General features: G+C 34.7%; 2 protein-coding genes across 3 annotated transcripts; one reads left to right on the forward strand and one right to left on the reverse strand.

Annotated features, from left to right (window-relative positions):
- Nucleotides 1–574: 574 nt before the first annotated feature.
- Nucleotides 575–3,485, forward strand: LOC130935681 (putative HVA22-like protein g). Of its 2 annotated transcripts, none has more exons than XM_057865542.1 (7): nucleotides 575–793; nucleotides 1,456–1,496; nucleotides 1,602–1,700; nucleotides 1,797–1,853; nucleotides 1,975–2,038; nucleotides 2,121–2,333; nucleotides 2,883–3,485. In XM_057865542.1, exons 2-7 carry the CDS (start codon nucleotides 1,465–1,467, stop codon nucleotides 3,363–3,365), a joined length of 948 nt encoding a protein of 315 aa, XP_057721525.1. In that variant the 5' UTR covers nucleotides 575–793; nucleotides 1,456–1,464; the 3' UTR covers nucleotides 3,366–3,485. The 2 variants fall into 2 exon arrangements, with proteins under 2 accessions (XP_057721525.1, XP_057721526.1); XM_057865543.1 differs by having other exon boundaries at nucleotides 2,886–3,485.
- A 3,885-nt stretch (nucleotides 3,486–7,370) lies between these two features.
- LOC130935817 (uncharacterized) lies at nucleotides 7,371–11,479 on the reverse strand. Its single transcript, XM_057865721.1, has 13 exons — nucleotides 11,247–11,479; nucleotides 11,055–11,170; nucleotides 10,796–10,925; nucleotides 10,368–10,449; nucleotides 10,219–10,289; nucleotides 9,928–9,969; nucleotides 9,431–9,555; nucleotides 9,239–9,332; nucleotides 8,611–8,719; nucleotides 8,353–8,531; nucleotides 8,172–8,277; nucleotides 7,784–7,870; nucleotides 7,371–7,588 (listed from the first exon to the last, which is right to left on the reverse strand). Exons 1-13 carry the CDS (start codon nucleotides 11,393–11,395, stop codon nucleotides 7,496–7,498), a joined length of 1,383 nt encoding a protein of 460 aa, XP_057721704.1. The 5' UTR covers nucleotides 11,396–11,479; the 3' UTR covers nucleotides 7,371–7,495.
- Nucleotides 11,480–18,345: the final 6,866 nt, after the last annotated feature.

Raw genomic sequence — 18,345 nt, forward strand, 5'->3', positions numbered from 1 at the left:
TAATAAACTATTTTTTAATTTATTTTTAAATTTTAAATTTTAAAAATTTAAATTCTATCTTATAAATATAATAATTTATTGATTAATAATAAATTATTAAATAAAATTTAAATTTACAATGAATTAATTATTGAATTAAAAAATATTGTGAATACAATTTTTTTTATCTTTGATCTTGAGTCAACACTTTAAAAACTATAAAAGTATTTTAGTGATAGAAATCATAAAAATATTATTCATATATTAAAATTATTTATTAAAATTAATTATTAATATATTTGTGTATAAATATATGTATAATTTAATTTATTTTAAATATAAATTTATATTTTAATATATATTTTCTACTTATCACTTATTTTGATGCAGAAGTAGCATAGTCGTGGAACTATTGGAAAGCGATGAAGGGTGATTGATCAAGAAAAGTGAAGGAACAGCGTAGGTGATGTAACACGGAAACATTACCCGTTAGAACGAGAGTGAGAGAGTCTAATGCTACAGTGTTCAGCACTTTAGTTTATGTTATAGCTGATTAGCTGATAATAATACAAGTTAGCAGTAATTTGCATAAACCAACAATTTAAGCAAACGGCTACTCCAATCTCATCTATTCCACTCTAATCTCTTCTCTCTCTTTCACTCTCTCACACACACACTCTCTCTCGCCGACAACCGTAACCGTTGACGGCGCCGTTTCTCCGCCCATCCGTATCAGCTTTGCTTCTTCCTCCGCCGTAACGGTTAACGGATTTACACTTTGCTTCTCTCTCCTCCGCGACGCAAACATCTTCAGGTCTCTCTTCATTTCTCTCCTTATTTCAAAGAAGAAATGCTAGCTTTCTATTTGATTTTGCGATTTGTGATGAGTTGAATCCAGTGGTTTCAGTATCTTACTGCATTTGAATGTTACTGACATGTGTAACTGTGTTGTTCAGTTTGGTCTTACTTTTGCTTCGCCCTAATTCACAATGCCGATAGTTACTGCCATGTGCATTACTTGATGTTGTTCATCTAGATATTAGAATCATCTTCTTTTTTTTTTTTTTTTTGTATATCAGTATATTATGTAGTTCTAAATTTTTTCAAGTTCAGAGAGAAAACTGAAAATGACTCGTGGAATTTTGAAGAACAATAAGATGCGGATTCTTTTCTTTTGTGTTTTCCCTTTACGAGAATGGAATTTGAACCTTTTTTGTTATGATTTATATTTTTATCCAAGTTGACGGTGAAAACTCATTTTTTTCAATTGAGTTTTGATTTCAATGTGTAGTGTACATTTGCCTAAGAAGCCTGGTTTTCTTCTCATTTTCTAATATTAAAGTGATCTGAGACTAAAATTCTTGAATATGCAATCGAATCGTAGATAATATGAAGTAGGGACCATATTTATCCTGCTGTTTTGGTTGCTCGGTTTCTGTTTAGCTTAATCGATTCTCTTTTCTTCTTCGATGTCAGGGAAGCGAAATGATTGGATCCTTTCTTACCAGGGGGCTTGTGTAAGTTTTACAGCATTTCAAATTCCCGATCTATCTTATCAATGGTTTGCATTGTAATATTTGAAAGAAATATAACAAATTTTCTGTGCTTTGATGCATTGGCAGGATGGTTTTTGGCTATGCTTATCCAGCATACGAATGCTATAAAGAGGTTGAAAAGAATAAGCCAGAAATCGAGCAGCTTCGCTTTTGGTGCCAGTATTGGTACATATTATTTTGATTGATAAGCTATGAACATGAATTGATAATTTCTGGTGATAAACAACTATACCAACTTTTGTTTTTCCCTCTATATCACAGGATTTTGGTGGCTGTTTTGACAGTTTTTGAGAGAATCGGTGATACTTTCATATCATGGTAGTGGATTCTATCTTATCAATGTGCTCAATGCTATCTACTTTTCTATTTCTTTCTTCTCTCCTAGAAGAATATTGATTTTGATGTCTTGTTTATTATTTGATTTTTTTTCTTCGTGAAGGGTCCCAATGTATAGTGAAGCTAAGCTGGCATTCTTCATATTTCTGTGGTATCCTAAAACCAGGGTATTAAATTGATTATTGAAATATGGAATTCATTATTTTCTTCTCTTCAACATGATAGTAAAATTCCTGATATTTGTGATAGGGAACAACATATGTGTATGACTCCTTCTTTAGACCGTATGTTGCAAAGCATGAGACAGAGATTGATCGCAACTTGCTGGAAATGAGGACAAGAGCAGGAGATATGGCTGTTTTGTATTGGCAAAGAGCTGCTAGTTATGGCCAGACTAGAATATTTGACATTTTGCAGTTTGTTGCTGCACAATCAACGCCAGCTCCTCGTCCTGCTGCTCAGGTAGTTGATTTTGATGATGTATTGTTGTTTGCTGTTATGTTTGAATGTGGCCTAATTTTGCTAGAATTTCAGTGAAATAAAATATAAAAATAACATGACATTTCCATGATGAAGTTTTTATGTTTGGAATTGTATTGTGCTTCTCATTCTTCTCTATTATGTAATTTAATGTCAAGATATATTTTTCCAATTAGGTATAGGCAAATGACATGCCTGTCATATCAATGAAACTCAAAACAACATATTAATGAGTCCCATGTTAAACAGTTAAACGATTAATCTAGGAAGGACATATGTTTTCCCAAGTTATTAAGCTAGTACCATCTTCCTAAACAAATAAACCAATATCTTGATAACTCTCATTTAAATCTACAGAAAGAGGAGAAAAAATATGGATGACAAATATTTCTCTTTTCATGATACCTTAATAAATATTTCTCTTGATGGGTATCATTCTATTCTTTGTGGCATTAGATGATATCTTTGAGGGCTTTATCTTAATTCTTCTTTATGCATATTCTAACATAATAAACAAATTGTCTGTTAAAGCAGCAGCAGAGGCCAGGAGTGAGGGTTCGTCAACCTGCAACTCCTAATCGCCAACCAAATTCTCCGGCAGAACTACAAGTTGAGGAACCTCCATCTCCTGCCTCTAGCACAACTTCAAGTCAGCTCCAGAAGGAGGTAACAGAAGAGGTGGGTTCAGCCCAGGTGCCAAAAGCAGTTGCTCCTGGCGCAGTTTTAAGTAGCCAGAAGTCTCTTGCGGCAGGTTCAAGTATTCCATCCAAGTCTCCTGTGGCAGGTTCAGGTATTCCTCCCAAGTCTGCTTTAACCCAGAGGTCTATTTCTCTTCCTGAAACCACCAACAAAGTTGCACCAGCTGAGGCAGAGCCAAAGCAGAGTGAAGCAGCAGAGTCTTCATCTTCTGGTGCAAATGAAAATGGGAACCCTCCTCCAAAGGAGACCCTAATGGAAGAAAGCATTCGTGTTACACGGGGCAGACTAAGAAAAACCCGATCAACAACTCGTTAGTGTGCTAATAATGTCAACTTTAGCTTCATATAGTGGTAGGTGAACGATGGCAGCCATTTAATTGTTGTAGAACTTTATGTAAATCTATTCCAAGTTTTCATTCCATTTGTTGCTTCATTATGTGTTTGTTTGAAGTTCTGTCTGCTCTAGCATGTTTGGTTTAATTTTTAGAACCTTAAAACGGCAGAAGCTAGAAGATATCCTCCCTCCATTCCCCATATCCTGTAAGTGTCACTTCTTGAAACGTCACTAGATAGAGATATATCTAAATCAAATTGTATTTAGATACATTGGTTCAAAGAAGTACCAAAGGGTGAGAGTGTATAATTTGGCAGATCAATAGTCATAAACTTTACAAAACCTAAACCAAATGCCACATGAAATGGGATTTTTGTATTAGCTTTGTGTAGTTTGTTTCTTCATGTTAGTGACATAGTGTAATGGTGTCAACTAGCTTTAACGAGCAAGACAGAAATTCATTAAGAAAGTTTCCCTTTTTGCATGCATTAGGTGACCAGGATTGTTATGCACGAGATCAACTAAGATAGTAGGTATGGCATTTTGGACTTGGATGCTACTACGTGGCTAAACTGACGGTTGTCATCAACATAGAAACAGTGTCTACAAATAACAAAAATTCGAGAACATGTAAATCAAATAAATTTTGAAAATGGGGTAACCGCACTCGTATAGTAAAAGAAAATCTCTCAGATTCTGTGATGGATTTTTCTTCCCACCATAAATAATTATAATATGATATAATACTTTCCAATACTTTAATAAGCTTGAAGTCGCAGGAACCAGGAAGTTAAAGTGTGGGGTGTGGGGTGTGGGGTTCAGCATAGTAGCAACGTGGGGTTCTACCCTTTTCAAACGGGAAGATATCTAGTGTTTGGAAGTTGACATTTGAAAAATAAATAAATAAATAACCAACTCGGGTTAGTTTAGTCTTAAGCAAGTGTTTGAGGTTCAAATCTCACCTTGTGCATACAAGTATACAATAATTCATTGGTTAATAACAAACTCTTAAATAAAATTCTGATTCGTGACAAATTAATCATTCGTCGGGATTGAAGGATACCATAGGCAACCAAAAATAAATAAATAAAAATAAAAAATGAAATAATGGAAATTGTTAAGTTTGACTATGGGTTTTGAAGAAATTGTACCGTTACTTCAAAGACATAGTTGGTTTTGGAAATATTAACTAGTAGTGCATTAACAGACAAGGTACCATGATATTTAATTAATTTTAAAAAATTTCTTAAGAGTGTATTTGGATTGTAAAAGAGATGGAAATTATAGCTCAAGTTCAAATAAGATTATTTGATTTGAATCATAATCAAATATTATGCTTGAAATAAATTATAAGCTAAATTTGAATGGATTTGCCAATGAATTATGTTCACAAAATATACCCAAATAAAATTTGATTTGATTTGATAGGGTTTTAATTGCAGTTTTAACTAAATCTTTTAAAAACATTATGAAAAGAAAGAACATTGATTTTTTTTTATTGACAAGATACGAGTGATAATACAAAGTTAAGAAAAAAAAAGTGATAATACATATAAAATATAAAATGGGCGCGCTACACATCTATGTAACGATGTAACTAAGTTGACTCAAATCCAAATAGAGTCACGCGCATTAATGACGAGTGAAAACATGTGTTTTATCTTCTTCTTTTCTCCTGCGCTTCTTCTTCTTCTTCTTTCAAATATATGCATACGTCATCTTCTCTTCTCGCGTTTTCGTTCTTCTTCTTCTTCTGTGTTCGCGTTCTTCTTCTCCTTCAATCTAATAAAATTCGTCGTTTTCCTCTATTTGCGTTTTTCTTCTCTGCTCGCATTTTTCATTATTGATCTGTATTGAATTCAACGTAATAAGCTCCGTCATTCTTCTACTTCTTCTTCGTTTTCTTCTTTGACCTACACTTCTGAATGGAAACAATGAATAATTCAACTTCAAATCAGTTGAATGAAGTTATTACGTTGAGACAGCTAGGAAATGATTGCTGCATGCTATCACAATAATCTTAAAAATTGAACAAAGGAAAAGGAGGCCACCGAACCAAACAACATTCATCTCGTGAATCAAAATCACAAAGGCACCGAACCGAACAATGTTCATGTGGTGAATAAATGGTGATCAACTTTCAATCAACAAGAATAGTATTTCTCCTCCTCTTTCTCCTCCTCATCCTTCTTTCAAATTCGCGTACGTAGGTTCTTCTTCTGCTTCTTCCTTTTCGCGCACACAGATTCTTCTTCTTCTCCTTCTTCTTTCATTATAATCATCACCAACAACACCAACATTTTGCTTGGTTAAGTGGAGTTGCTCATTTTGATTCACTTGATTGTTAATGTATTTAGTTGAGTCCTTGTGTATGTAGAAATATTTTTCTTACTGATTGAATGTTTATCACTTTTATTCAGCACATGATTAGTGTTCGGTTCAGTGGTGTTAGTCATTTTGGTTCACCTGATTGTTATGTATTCAGTTGACTTCTTTTACATGGAAAAATGATATTCTTTGTGATTGAATGTTTATGATGTTTTATTAAGCATATGATGTTGCTTGGTTCAGTGGAGTTGCTCATTTTGATTTACTTGATTGTTAGTGTGTTCAATTGAGTCCTTGTGCATGTAGAAATATTTTTCTTGATGATTAAATGTTTATGACGTTTTATTCAACACATGAATGATGTTTGGTTCAGTGGAGTTGGCCATTTCGATTCATTTCTGGTCTGCACAATTCAAAATTCTTCCTCCTCACCTTCTCTTCTTCTTCTTCTTCTTCTTCTTCTTCTCCTCTTTCATTATCGTCATCACCAACAACACCAACATTTTACTAATGGATTATTTTTTCAATCGTATTGAATGGAATGCAATTGTTAAATTGAATTGAATTGAATTGAATGGACGCTGGTGTTCTGAATCTGAATTGAATTGATAATATCTAAATTGTAGACAGAGGTGTTTCGAATTTGATTTCATATAATGGATTATGTTTCGTTCACTGAGTACAATCAGGTGAACCGAAATGGTCAACACCACTGAACCAAACACCAATCATGTGGTGAATAAACGTGATAAGCATTCAATCAGTAAGAAAAACATTTCTGCATGCACAAGGACTCAATTGAACACATTAATAAGTGAATCAAAATGAACAACTCCACTTAACTGAGCAAAATGTTGGTGATGATTACGCAAAGAAGAAGCAGAAGAAGAACTTACGTGTGCGAATTTGAAAGAAGGAGGATGAGGAGGAAGAGGAGGAGAAATACTATTCTTGTTGATTGAAAGTTGATCACCATTTATTCACCACATGAACATTGTTCGGTTCGGTGGCCTTGGTGATTTTGATTCACCAGATGAATGTTGTTCGGTTCTGTGGCCTCCTTTTACTTTGTTCAGTTTTTAAGATTATTGTGATAGCATGCAGCAATCATTCCCTAACTGTCTTAATATAATAACCTCATTCAACTGATTTGAAGTTAATTCATTTATTGTTTCAATTCAGAAGTCCAGATTAAAAAAAATACGAAGAAGAGGAACGAGAAAACTGATTAAGTTGAAATCAATCCAGATCCATATCGAAAAACACAACTAGAGAAGAAAAAGAAGAACAAGAAAGAAAATGCGAACAGATAAAAACGGCAAAACTTATAACACAAGCATAAAAAAGTTTAGGTTGCAACAAAAGGTTTACGTTGAGCAAAGGTCATAAAAAGTTTACGTTATATGTAGCACGTGAATCACAAACGATTTGAAAATTGAAAGAGACGCGTATAGCCAACAAAATTTGGACAACATCCATGTATTTTTTACATGGATATAGAGCTTTTCTCAATATAAAATACATATCTCTATTTTATAACACTCGCCTGTGCAATTTTAGTAGCAGTAACTTCGTGTTTGTTTCTTTATTTATGTATATACAAGACAACGAATAATATCAAATTGACTATTATTGAAAATTTTATATGAAAAATAACAAGTATAAAATACAAAACCATTAAGTACATATATCATATTACAGTTCTCAATAAAAATAAAGTAATGCAAAAAAAAAAAAAAAATCATGCACCAGTTAGAAGCTAGTAAACATGTGAGGAGATAGAATTAGTTGCTACTGCTGCAAATCCTAGTCCCTGTGAGAATGTAGCCACCAAATGCACTCATTTGCATTGATGGATGAGTTCTCGATGGAAGAACCTGCAAACATATGATTATATTGTTAACAATCAAAAAATAAAAACTTATGAAATATGTTAAGCCAGAAATTTGTACATAAAAATAGAAAAGAGATCAAAACAACATGGTAACTTAAGGGCTTAACGATCGTTGTGTAATTTACTAATTTATAATACGGTAATAATGATGATGATGAATTGCATAAATAAATCTAACCTGGTATTCACGTAACCAAGGCTCTGATAACTGTAACCCAATGGCCATTTTTGCAAGCTGTAGATTGTGCATGCAAGTTGCGAGAGGCTGCAATTTAATAAGTGGGCAAATAAGAGAATAAATCCACCCTCAAAACAATTTAACTTCTACATAATAGAAGAGAACATGATTTTGTATTTGCAATTTGTAAATCAATGACCAAAACAATGGACTCTGCTAGTAGCGAAAGTATTTGAAATGTTCCTAAAGTTAACCAACGTAGTGGGAACAAATGATATTTAATCCCCAAAATAAAGTGAAACTAAAAGCGTTTGAGATAAAAAAAAAAAAAAGGAACATCTTTAAAATACGCTGCAATTTATTAAGACTGAGGTGTAAAATAAGTTACCTGAAGATATTGGTGATAAATAGCAAATGGAGCAGAATTCGATAAAAGGGGCAAGACATCTCGAACCAGTGGCCAAATATCCATCTCTGGAGCAGCAATAAGTAGGCTGTAGAATAATGAAGAAAAATGATCAGCCTCCACCTTACCTAAATAGTTAGTGAAATGTTAAAACTTTAAATACCTTGAAAACCCATTTTCCTTCCATGAATCAATGGTTTCTTGTGGTGCTTTTTCTCCGGCTTTTGTAACTTTGCAAGCTCTTATAACAGGAATGTTCTCATTCTCAGCACCAAGATCAGAAATTTCATTTCTTGATGAATGGCTGATTTCATCTGTGTTGGCTGTCGAACCCATCAGATCCTGCACAAGGCGCATACCCTGATGAAGTTTGTAAACTACAAGATTGAACAAATCAGGAGACCAAGGAAATGCTACTTACATTTGACTGGGTTTCAACATTGCAGACATCATTCACATCAGCAACTTGAAGAATTTGCTCAGGTGACTCTTTTGACGATAGCAGGTCCGAAATGGGACAACGGACGACTCTGCCACAAGAAAAAAAATAATGATGCCAGGAAAAATAAATATATAATTAAAAAAATTGAAGTCATTTTGCTTTGGTTCTCAATAAAATTAACTACGTAATAATAAAGGAGGAGCGAGGAGTTAAGACTAAAGACACGTCAATTTCATAGAGAACAAGCATGCAACATTATGTACATTTTTAATAATTTAACAGTTATATCACAAGAAACTTTCATGAACTCTTCCCTTTATCTTTCCTAGGATTCATAAGTCTTTTACTTCCTGAGAGAAACAAAATAGTGTCCGTGTATATGTGTTTGAAGGAAAATTTTAGTTGCAATGATAATGTTAAAAGTTTCCATGATATTCAACAACCACAAAAAAGACATTAAGCTAACAAATTAAAGTAAGAAACTACCAAAAATTGTTTTCTTTTCAAGGCATATCTATGAATTGCCCTATCAAGGTGAAAATATTCTGATGATTATAACTAATAATTTTTTGATAACTTGCAAACAAATTGCATCACATCACCTCACCTCTTGCAAATTTCATCACTGAAGTTAAATATCCTAACAATATCCATGGAATAAGGTGATTGCCCAAGATATGAGTTGCATACAAAACCGGTACCTATGAAATAGACAATAATAGCAAACGGTTGTTTCTCGTATAACATCATAAAATATGCAGTATCTAAGGTGGCAACAACGTTAAAATTTATACCACACCTCCTAAACGTTCTGCCACAGCACCAGTAAGAAGGCCACTGATCATATCAACTACAAGAATGTCAGAATTTGCAGAAACATTCGCCATGGAAAGTAGGAGAGATAATGTATCCACCCGCAAGAATCTGAATCATTAACCGTTAGAATTTTAGAAATAATACCAAGGATATGAACTTCATTTCATGTAGAAAAAAGTGAATAATGACAACTAAGTTTTGTAAATAGTCAGCATACACACAGCACACACACACACTCGTGCGTATGTATGACATAAATATAGCTCGAGATACACAAGTCCATAGTGTAAGGAAGAGTTAATTCAAAATCAAACAAAAATTGATATCTTCTTTTTCCTCTTTTCTTTGGACCAAACACACACATTAAAGACTTTGCATTCAGAAGTTCCAGAACCAAATTATGCATGCTCAACGTCTCAACTCTAATAGAAAGTACATGAAAATAATATGCAATTCTGAGCAAATGATAAAAAAACTCACCCAATTTTTGATGGATACTTCTTAAAATAGGCCTCGCATATACTGAAAAATCAAATAGAAGCAACCATAAGGCTAAGTAGAGACTTAAAAAATCATTGAAACTGATAAAAATATATAAACGTATAGATAAAAAAGATATCTAAGATGAAACATAAATCATAAACAACTTAATGAAAAAGCTAACAAATAGTCCCAGAATAAAAATGAATATAAGCCAGTATGTATATGTTAACTAAAAATAATAATTATGATAGAAGTTTGAAATCAATAGTGAAAAACAATTTAGATCACCTTCTAGCGACAGGACGCCTCATAAGTACTTTTGGCGCATATTTCTTCTGCTTCTTGCGTCTATATTTCTCCTGCATAGAACAAATGCATTGGTTTCAGTTTCATTCTCAAAGCAGACTGCATAATCTCTTTATGCTTCTTCAATGTACCTGTGAAAATGCCGTTTTCTTCTCATATGTTGCACTATTGGCAATGAGAGCTTCAATAATCTCATTACCTCCTGCACCCTGCCTGCATAAAAAGGCAAGGATTTTTCAGAACCCAAATCTCTTAAGCTTGGTAGAGAAACAATAACCTGACAACTTTTTCACAAAACCCAGGCAGTGCACTTTTGGTAATGGTATAAGTTAGCTATTGATTAATAAACATTCTTGTAAGTGAAAATAAGCTTATCCAAACACATTAAGAGGATGTCAGGCACATTACATAAGAAGAAAAATAGTAGATTACTAGTAATCCATATTAGCGCCCAAGAAAAGAACATTAATTCATGGATGGTAGAATTCCCAATAACTAAGAATGGTGCTACACAGTGTCTAAGAAAATACAGATGAATAAGGATTGCATAAAATGTTACCTTCGCATGGCTTCAATATCTTCACCAGTGAGGGTTTGTGCAGTGTTATTGTCAACCAATTCGCGATTATCCCTGGATTCAACATTCGGTTGACCATCATCTTTTATTTCCTCATTGTTAGTAGCATCAGCTGTAAGTTTATTTCATCCATGTGATTAATAGAACTACTTCTAGAGGTTATTATAAATTAGGAATAGTTTCTGAATTGAAACTAGAAACTAGAACTTATATTGAATGATGCATAAGCATAGATAGATACCTTGAGGGGAAGGTATAAAAGGAGAGAGGGAAGTGCCATCGAGCTGAAAGAGAGAACCGAAGGGAGTGCCGATTAACGGTTGGAGAGAGCAGTTCTTATTCCCAATCTTCAATTTCCTGCGTAACGAAAACATTATTGTTATTATTATTATTAAGTTAGTTAATTAATTAAAGAAGAAGAAGAAGAACATACGCAGCGGGGGAGAGGCGAGCGAAGACGAGACGGTCACCGTCGTTGATGTCAAGCAAGACGCTGCATCCTTCCCACGTCACTCTTCCGTTATTACTTTTATTGCCATTGGGCTCAGAGCAACAACATTCTGCTGCTGCTGAACAAGACATTCTTCTTCTTATTCTGAATCGGGACGAACAAGCAGAGGCAGTTCGGCACCTTCACGCACGTACACTCTATGCATCCCCACTCCTCTGCCGCTATCGTTCCTAAACCCTCTTAACATTATTGGGCCCAATACTCTTATGGACCTTTACTGTTATTGGGCCCAATACTCTTATGCCATTTTGATCCCTTTGCCGTCCATATCTTACTCCAAAAGACCAAAACCATTGAAACATTGAATAAAGAATAGAATTAAGTTTAATTTCCTATAGGTGACCGGACTAGTACTTGGCAGTAAGATATCTTGCTTTTGTTGCAGTTGTTGAATAAATTCTTAATTAAATAATCTTGATAACATAGCAAATAATATTCTAGTTTATTGCTTACTATTCTTTATGTTAATGCTGGTAATTGGATGGTTGGCCAAATCTGACTTTATAACTACTTTCCATATGATTTGTCCCCTTTTACTGATTATTAAAATGGATTTCTCATCCTTTTCTGTATTGTAAGATGAATCTCACAGAAACTCATGGAATATGACATATGTAATAAGACGAACATCATGCTGTTTCCACCTAAAATTTTATAATCAATGTACTTATGTCTGTATATAAGAATGAAAAGATTTGCCCCTAAAGTAAATAATCATCTTCAATTGGTTGAATTATATATGCATGTAAAAAGCAGAATTGCAACCGTATAAAATAAAAAAAATAAAAAATGTCCTACGATTTCACATAAGCTAAAAACTCATATGCAATTAATTTTAGGTGAAGTTGATAACTGAGGAGAGCCGTTAAATGATTTAAATAATTTTACTAAATTTTTATCTAACGATTTAAATTATTTAACTAAATTTTCATCTAACGGCTTTCAACTATTAACTTCACGTAAAGTTAACTGCACTTAAATTTTCACCACTACATAATCAGTTAATCACGTATTCACTAATTTCGTAGTGCAATACCTATTTCCTATTTAAACTATTTTTAGTAATATTTATTATCTTCTATCTCTAATAATCGAACCCAACCCAATTATACCTCATTAACATCAATATTTATTTCTATTTACATTATTATTTTCTACACTCCTTAATTAATGTCTTCGCTCTCTTGATAATTTCTCTTAGAAATTGATACGAAGAAGCTAGGCTACTTATGATTCATCTAGGTTTTTTATACACTTGGACCCAAGTGTACTAATGCTACTGTCCATAACATTTCACCCTCATAAACACCATAGCAAAATTATTTATCATGCATGTGTATGTTGTTTACATTTAATTCATAGTTAAAATTCATATATAATAATGTAGACGATAAAAAATAAATAAAACCATTTCCCATATATTATATATACGAAGGATAAAATATGCTCTAAAAATGTGTAACAGAAGTACAAGTTTATGCATTTAAGCGGGAATTTGTATTTGGAAAGAACTAAGAAGGCAAAGAGAAAAAAGGGAAACGAAGATGGGAAATATATTATTAGTAGGATTATTGGAAGGCACAAATTGGCATAATCGTTGGGTGCTCATACTTGTTTCTCCATGTTTTACATGGTGTCTTCTTCTTGGCTCATATGCTTTTTTAGCTTTTTGCTTTTAGAATCTCGCCTACTACATAATATCATATAGGATGCGATCCATTTATTTGACCGTACTAAATAAATAATTAAAGTGCTCAACCAAATCACATAATGGTTCCTCCTTCCTATACATACATACACCCATCCTCTTCCTCTTTCTCCTATCTATTTAACCCTATTCAAGTAGGTTTTATTCTAACAGTATCGTCTACTTTTGCCAACATTAATATCTAAAAACAAAATTACGGATTTATAATATGAGTGGATATTACTTAAAAGTTAAAACACATATTATGAGAAGTAGATATCAAAGATATAGTTAATTATTTGCATTTTATTATTTAACAATTTAAATTTTTGGAATAAATAATTTTATGACTGGAATATATATTATGCTTTTTTTGTATATTAAATTTTATAAAGTCTAATGATTTTATATTTTATAAAGCATGATACTAAAATGGAAAAGTATATGGAATCAAGAGGTGATCAGCAAAAAATTAAACAACTTAATTATTTATAATGATTTTAATTAATTTTATTTATTTATATATTAAAATATTTGTTATTAATTAGTTTTAATGCCAAATTCAAGTGTGAAGAGATACGTTGAGATATTCTTGGCTAGAATCACGGTGAAATCTCTACGGAACCCACTCCCTCTCCATCTCCACGGCTGCAGTAAATCATTTAAAAAATATATAAAAGAACATCTATTCAATATGAAAAAGAAACATTCTAATACTTAGTAGAAGAAACATCATAATACCTAGCATAAGTACCATCTACGTAGAGGTTTTAGTTTTATCTAAAGGCATTTGGCTGATTCTTGGCTTATAGAGAGTTGGTTCCCTAGCATTATTGTACTAAAATTCACATAGAAGTTAGTATTCACTTATTTTTAGCAGAGTGATTCAAACATGATAAATAAGAAAACACCATGTATAATATTAAAAAAAATCATTTGGTAAAGTATGTGTGCGTAATAAAAAGGGCAATTTACATAAATAAAATGAGTAAAAGAAACCTTTACGCAAATACAACATTGGGAAACTGCAGATCAAAATGCAACAATCCTAATTGTATGTAATTCGCGCGACACCCTAACGCGGATTACAAATACACGTAATCCGCTATACCATGTCGCGGATTACGTTAAGAACGTGACATCACATAAACCGTTACAGGAAAAATGTGTAGAAGGCATAATCTGCTATACCCTGTAGCGGATTATGAGGAGAGTGGCTCACTATATAAACCGGGGAGGCTGTAGCGGATTTCATTTGAGGAGAGTGGGAAAGAAATTTAGAAAGAGAAAGTAGAGAGAAGGGAGAGGATATTCTTAGAGCAGTGGAACAATGGAAGATGAACGGCGGTTGTACCGGCTCGACGGCGTTGCTCATGTAGCCGGAACCATCAATGAAGAGGTAAGTCTCTTTATTTTCTTTCAATTGGATAATAACTGTATATTTTATTTAATATTAAGGAAGTTATTTATTAATTAAAAAGATAGAGACTTAGTTTAGCTTTGGGTTTAAAAATCAAAATTTGAAATTTAAACTTTGAAATTTAAATTTTAAATTAAATGTAGAGAATTTAGAATTTAAGTTGTGGATGGTAAATTAGTAATTTTAAAACCTAGGTATTTTAGGACTTGAAACATAAGCTATGGTTTGGTGATGTCATTGTTAGAAATTAAGTCGATGTTTTTTATTTTTGAATATGCAGCCAACCTGATGTATTTATAGCGTTTGTAGGCAACAGAATATGCCGTTACATGATAGGATTATACCTTATTTGGAAAGGGTTGGGTTGTACCACCTGGCTAGGCTGAACGCGTATTGGTTCTGGTTGGATGAGCCTCTGGTCAACGTATTTATCGAGAGGTGGCGGCCTGAGACCCACACTTTCCATATGCCATTTGGAGAGTGTACTATCACACTCCAGGATGTGGCATATCAGCTGGGGCTGCCCGTGGATGGCCAGACTGTTTCTGGGTACATGACTGACTTCTACCTGCACATCGAGGGGACCAGACCGGCATGGGAGTGGTTCCAGGAGTTATTTGGTGATCTTCCGCCACCGGATAAGAGAAAGTTATACACCGTCCACTTCGCATGGTTCCATGAGCGGTTCAAGGTGTTACCGGCTGATGCTTTCGAGGAGACCATGCGCATATATGCACGTGCGTATATTATGATGCTTCTGTCGGCACAGCTGTTCATGGACAAGAGTAGTAATCGGGTCCACCTTCGCTGGTTGCTATTTGTGGCGAGACTTGACGACATGGGCAGCTATAGCTGGGGCACAGCTGCATTGGCGTGGCTGTACGAATGCATGTGTAGGGTGGCAAACAGAAACGCCACCAACTTGGCTGGGTCCTTACAGTTGCTACAGTAATGGATCTTTTGGCGATTCCTCACATTGAGGCCGCAGGGTTTCGACGCCTTCTCTTTTCCGTTGGCATCTAGGTATAATTTAATACACGTATTCTTTCAAGTTATTAACGTTCTACATATGAATTACATACGTATGTGATATTTCTATCATTCAGATGGGCCACATACTTACCCACTTCTGATGGGAAGGAACAACGGCTTATTCAGTATCGTCTGGCATTGGATCAACTGTGTGATTGAGATGTAAGTCATTTGTTTTTGTTTTCAACATTTTATTAGTTTTTTCCCACTTATTTGTACACATTGGTACAATGCTGACTTGTCTCCTGACTATCAGATTGTGTGGGAGCCTTATGGTTCTCTAGACGTACTTGCAGTCATTCATGCGGAGATACTAACTGAGGAGCACAGTCGGTTATGGCAGGTGGTCACCAATCTTATATACTTTGCAGTGATTGAGTGGTATCAGGTAGACAGGGTCTTTCCACAGCTAGGGAGCGTACAGCATCTGCCTGAGCCAGCCCTGAACATAGAGTATCTTTATGGTAAGGACGGCAGGGATGGAGATAGATGGTTCTCCACTTACTATAGGACATGGCATCAGCATTGGGACAAGCGAGTTTGCTCTGTGTTGAGTCTCCAGAGAGTGGCTGATCCTGGTCCATCCGCTGAGTACATGGACTGGTGGTACCGTGTTGCACATAGGATTCTATCACCAGGGATTGTGTTCACAGATACCAAGTCGACACAGGTTCCGGACAATGCTGTACTCAGAGGGTCGTCGTAGGCGCCCATTATAGTACCAGCGTCGGATATGCCCGATAACAGACGTGTGGAGTAGAGACCATACATTGGTACACGTGCCACTGATCGCGAGTGGCACTGGCTCGACGACATGATGCAGGATGAGCAGGTTGGTGGTGATGACGGAGGCCAAGCAGATCATCGCCTTCGTCGATCTAGTGCTAGACGACGGGCTGCTAGTGCTGGACGAGCACCCTCCGTCCGCCATGATGACGAGGCTGGATCGTCCCGTGGTCACCCTACTGACACTCAGGTTGGTGGCATTGCGAAGGCTAGTATGAGTGGTATACCTTTTACTCACGTATCTGGCTCTCAGGTACTGCATGAGTGTAGCACGCAGATGTTTGCTGATCTTGCTACCACTACTTTTACCATGAATTTGGACGATCAGCTAGTTGGACCACAGTTCTATGCGAATTTCGCTGAGATCATACGGGGTGACGACGTTCATCAGTACCAGAGTTCGATTCCAGGCGGTCCGTCCGAGCCTCTAGAGTACAGGCCACAGTCAGCAGATGTGTTATCCCAGGTTCCTGAGTCCCAGCTCCCAATTGACCTGAATGAGCTAGCAGGCAGCCCGTACGACACTTGGTTCGGATAGGGGGGACGCCGCTATCTGCATTTGGAGCTGGGCTATAGGATGCTCCACCTGGAGATCGGCGAGCGACTAGAGTGAGGCGTCTGACTCAATGTGGCACAGGCTCGCACCTACTTGGTCCATTCGGGGGTGACCATAATGATGATGGTGACCAGCAGTAGCGCCCATTGTGTTAGTTACGACCGTTATCATTGTATGAATTATGACTTATTTATTTTCTGTTATTTTTAACAACTTGTGATAGTTATATTTGTATGAATTATGTAGTTAACTTATTTCGTGTTAGTGTTAATGTCTGCTGGCTATTATTTTTGTACGACTTATTGCTATGAGGATTACATTTTGTATCAATTCGTACATTTTGCATTATGAATTTGTTATTACTACACATGTATTTCTGGTTTTTTTTATAGTGAGCCACTCTCCTCATAATCCGCTACAGAATGTAGCGGATTATACTTTCTGCACATTTGATCGACTAAAACCCCATAGTGGTCCTCGAGATTGACGCTGTGCACTAAAATTGCCCCTGAGATTCAAATTTCACTAATTACGTCCTTGAAATTGTGAAAATTGCACCATAATAGTCCCTGACCCGTTTTCCGTTAACGGCGCGATGACGTGGACCTTTGATGACACGTGTCACCCCATGGTTTGTCCACGAGTAACGGTATGCTGACGTGTTGGTCAACGACACATGGTATGTTGACGTGGATTAGTATGCCACGTGTCACAGTGCTATTTTGCCACGTGTCAGATTATGCCACGTGTCGCAATACTATTTGTCCACGTGTTATCTACTATGTCATCGTTACATGTGCATCAAATTGGTCCCTTACTTTGCATCAAATGACTCATTTTAGTCCTTGAAATTGAATGTCGTGTACCAAATTAGTCCCTTCATCAATTTTTTTCTTATTTTTTTTATAAATTTAAACTTCTCATTATATATTTGAATACACTAATTTTAATTATATTTTTTATTATACATATTTTATAATAAATTTTTAAATTAATAATGTTAACTTATATCATTAGAGTACATGTTAACTAAAACCAAAACTTTATTATTACCTCTTGTGTTTATTTGTATCTGTTTTATTGCTGTTTAAGTCATGATTATAATAAGTACTTATATTGATTAATAGTGTAATATATGAAAAAACCGCCTAACTAAATTATAGATAAAATGAATTATTATAATCAACAGTATAAATCTATCTATTAATTTAGTGAGAAATTAATTATATGGAAAATCGGACATTCTTAAAATGGATGGGAATAACGAATTTATATTAATTAATAACGAATTTATATTAGTTAATTAGTGCCTTATCAAGTATTCATAAAATATTTATTAAGAATGTCCGATTTTTCATATAATTAACTTCTCACTAAATTAATAAGATAGATTTATACTGTCGATTATAATAATTCATTTTATCTATAATTTAGTTAGGCGGCTTTTTCATATATTACACTATTAATCAATATAAGTATTTATTATAATCATGATTTGAACGGCATTAAAACAGATACAAATAAACACAAGAGGTAATAA

Source organism: Arachis stenosperma, chromosome 6 (assembly GCF_014773155.1).
Source record: "Arachis stenosperma cultivar V10309 chromosome 6, arast.V10309.gnm1.PFL2, whole genome shotgun sequence".
NCBI lineage: Eukaryota > Viridiplantae > Streptophyta > Magnoliopsida > Fabales > Fabaceae > Arachis > Arachis stenosperma.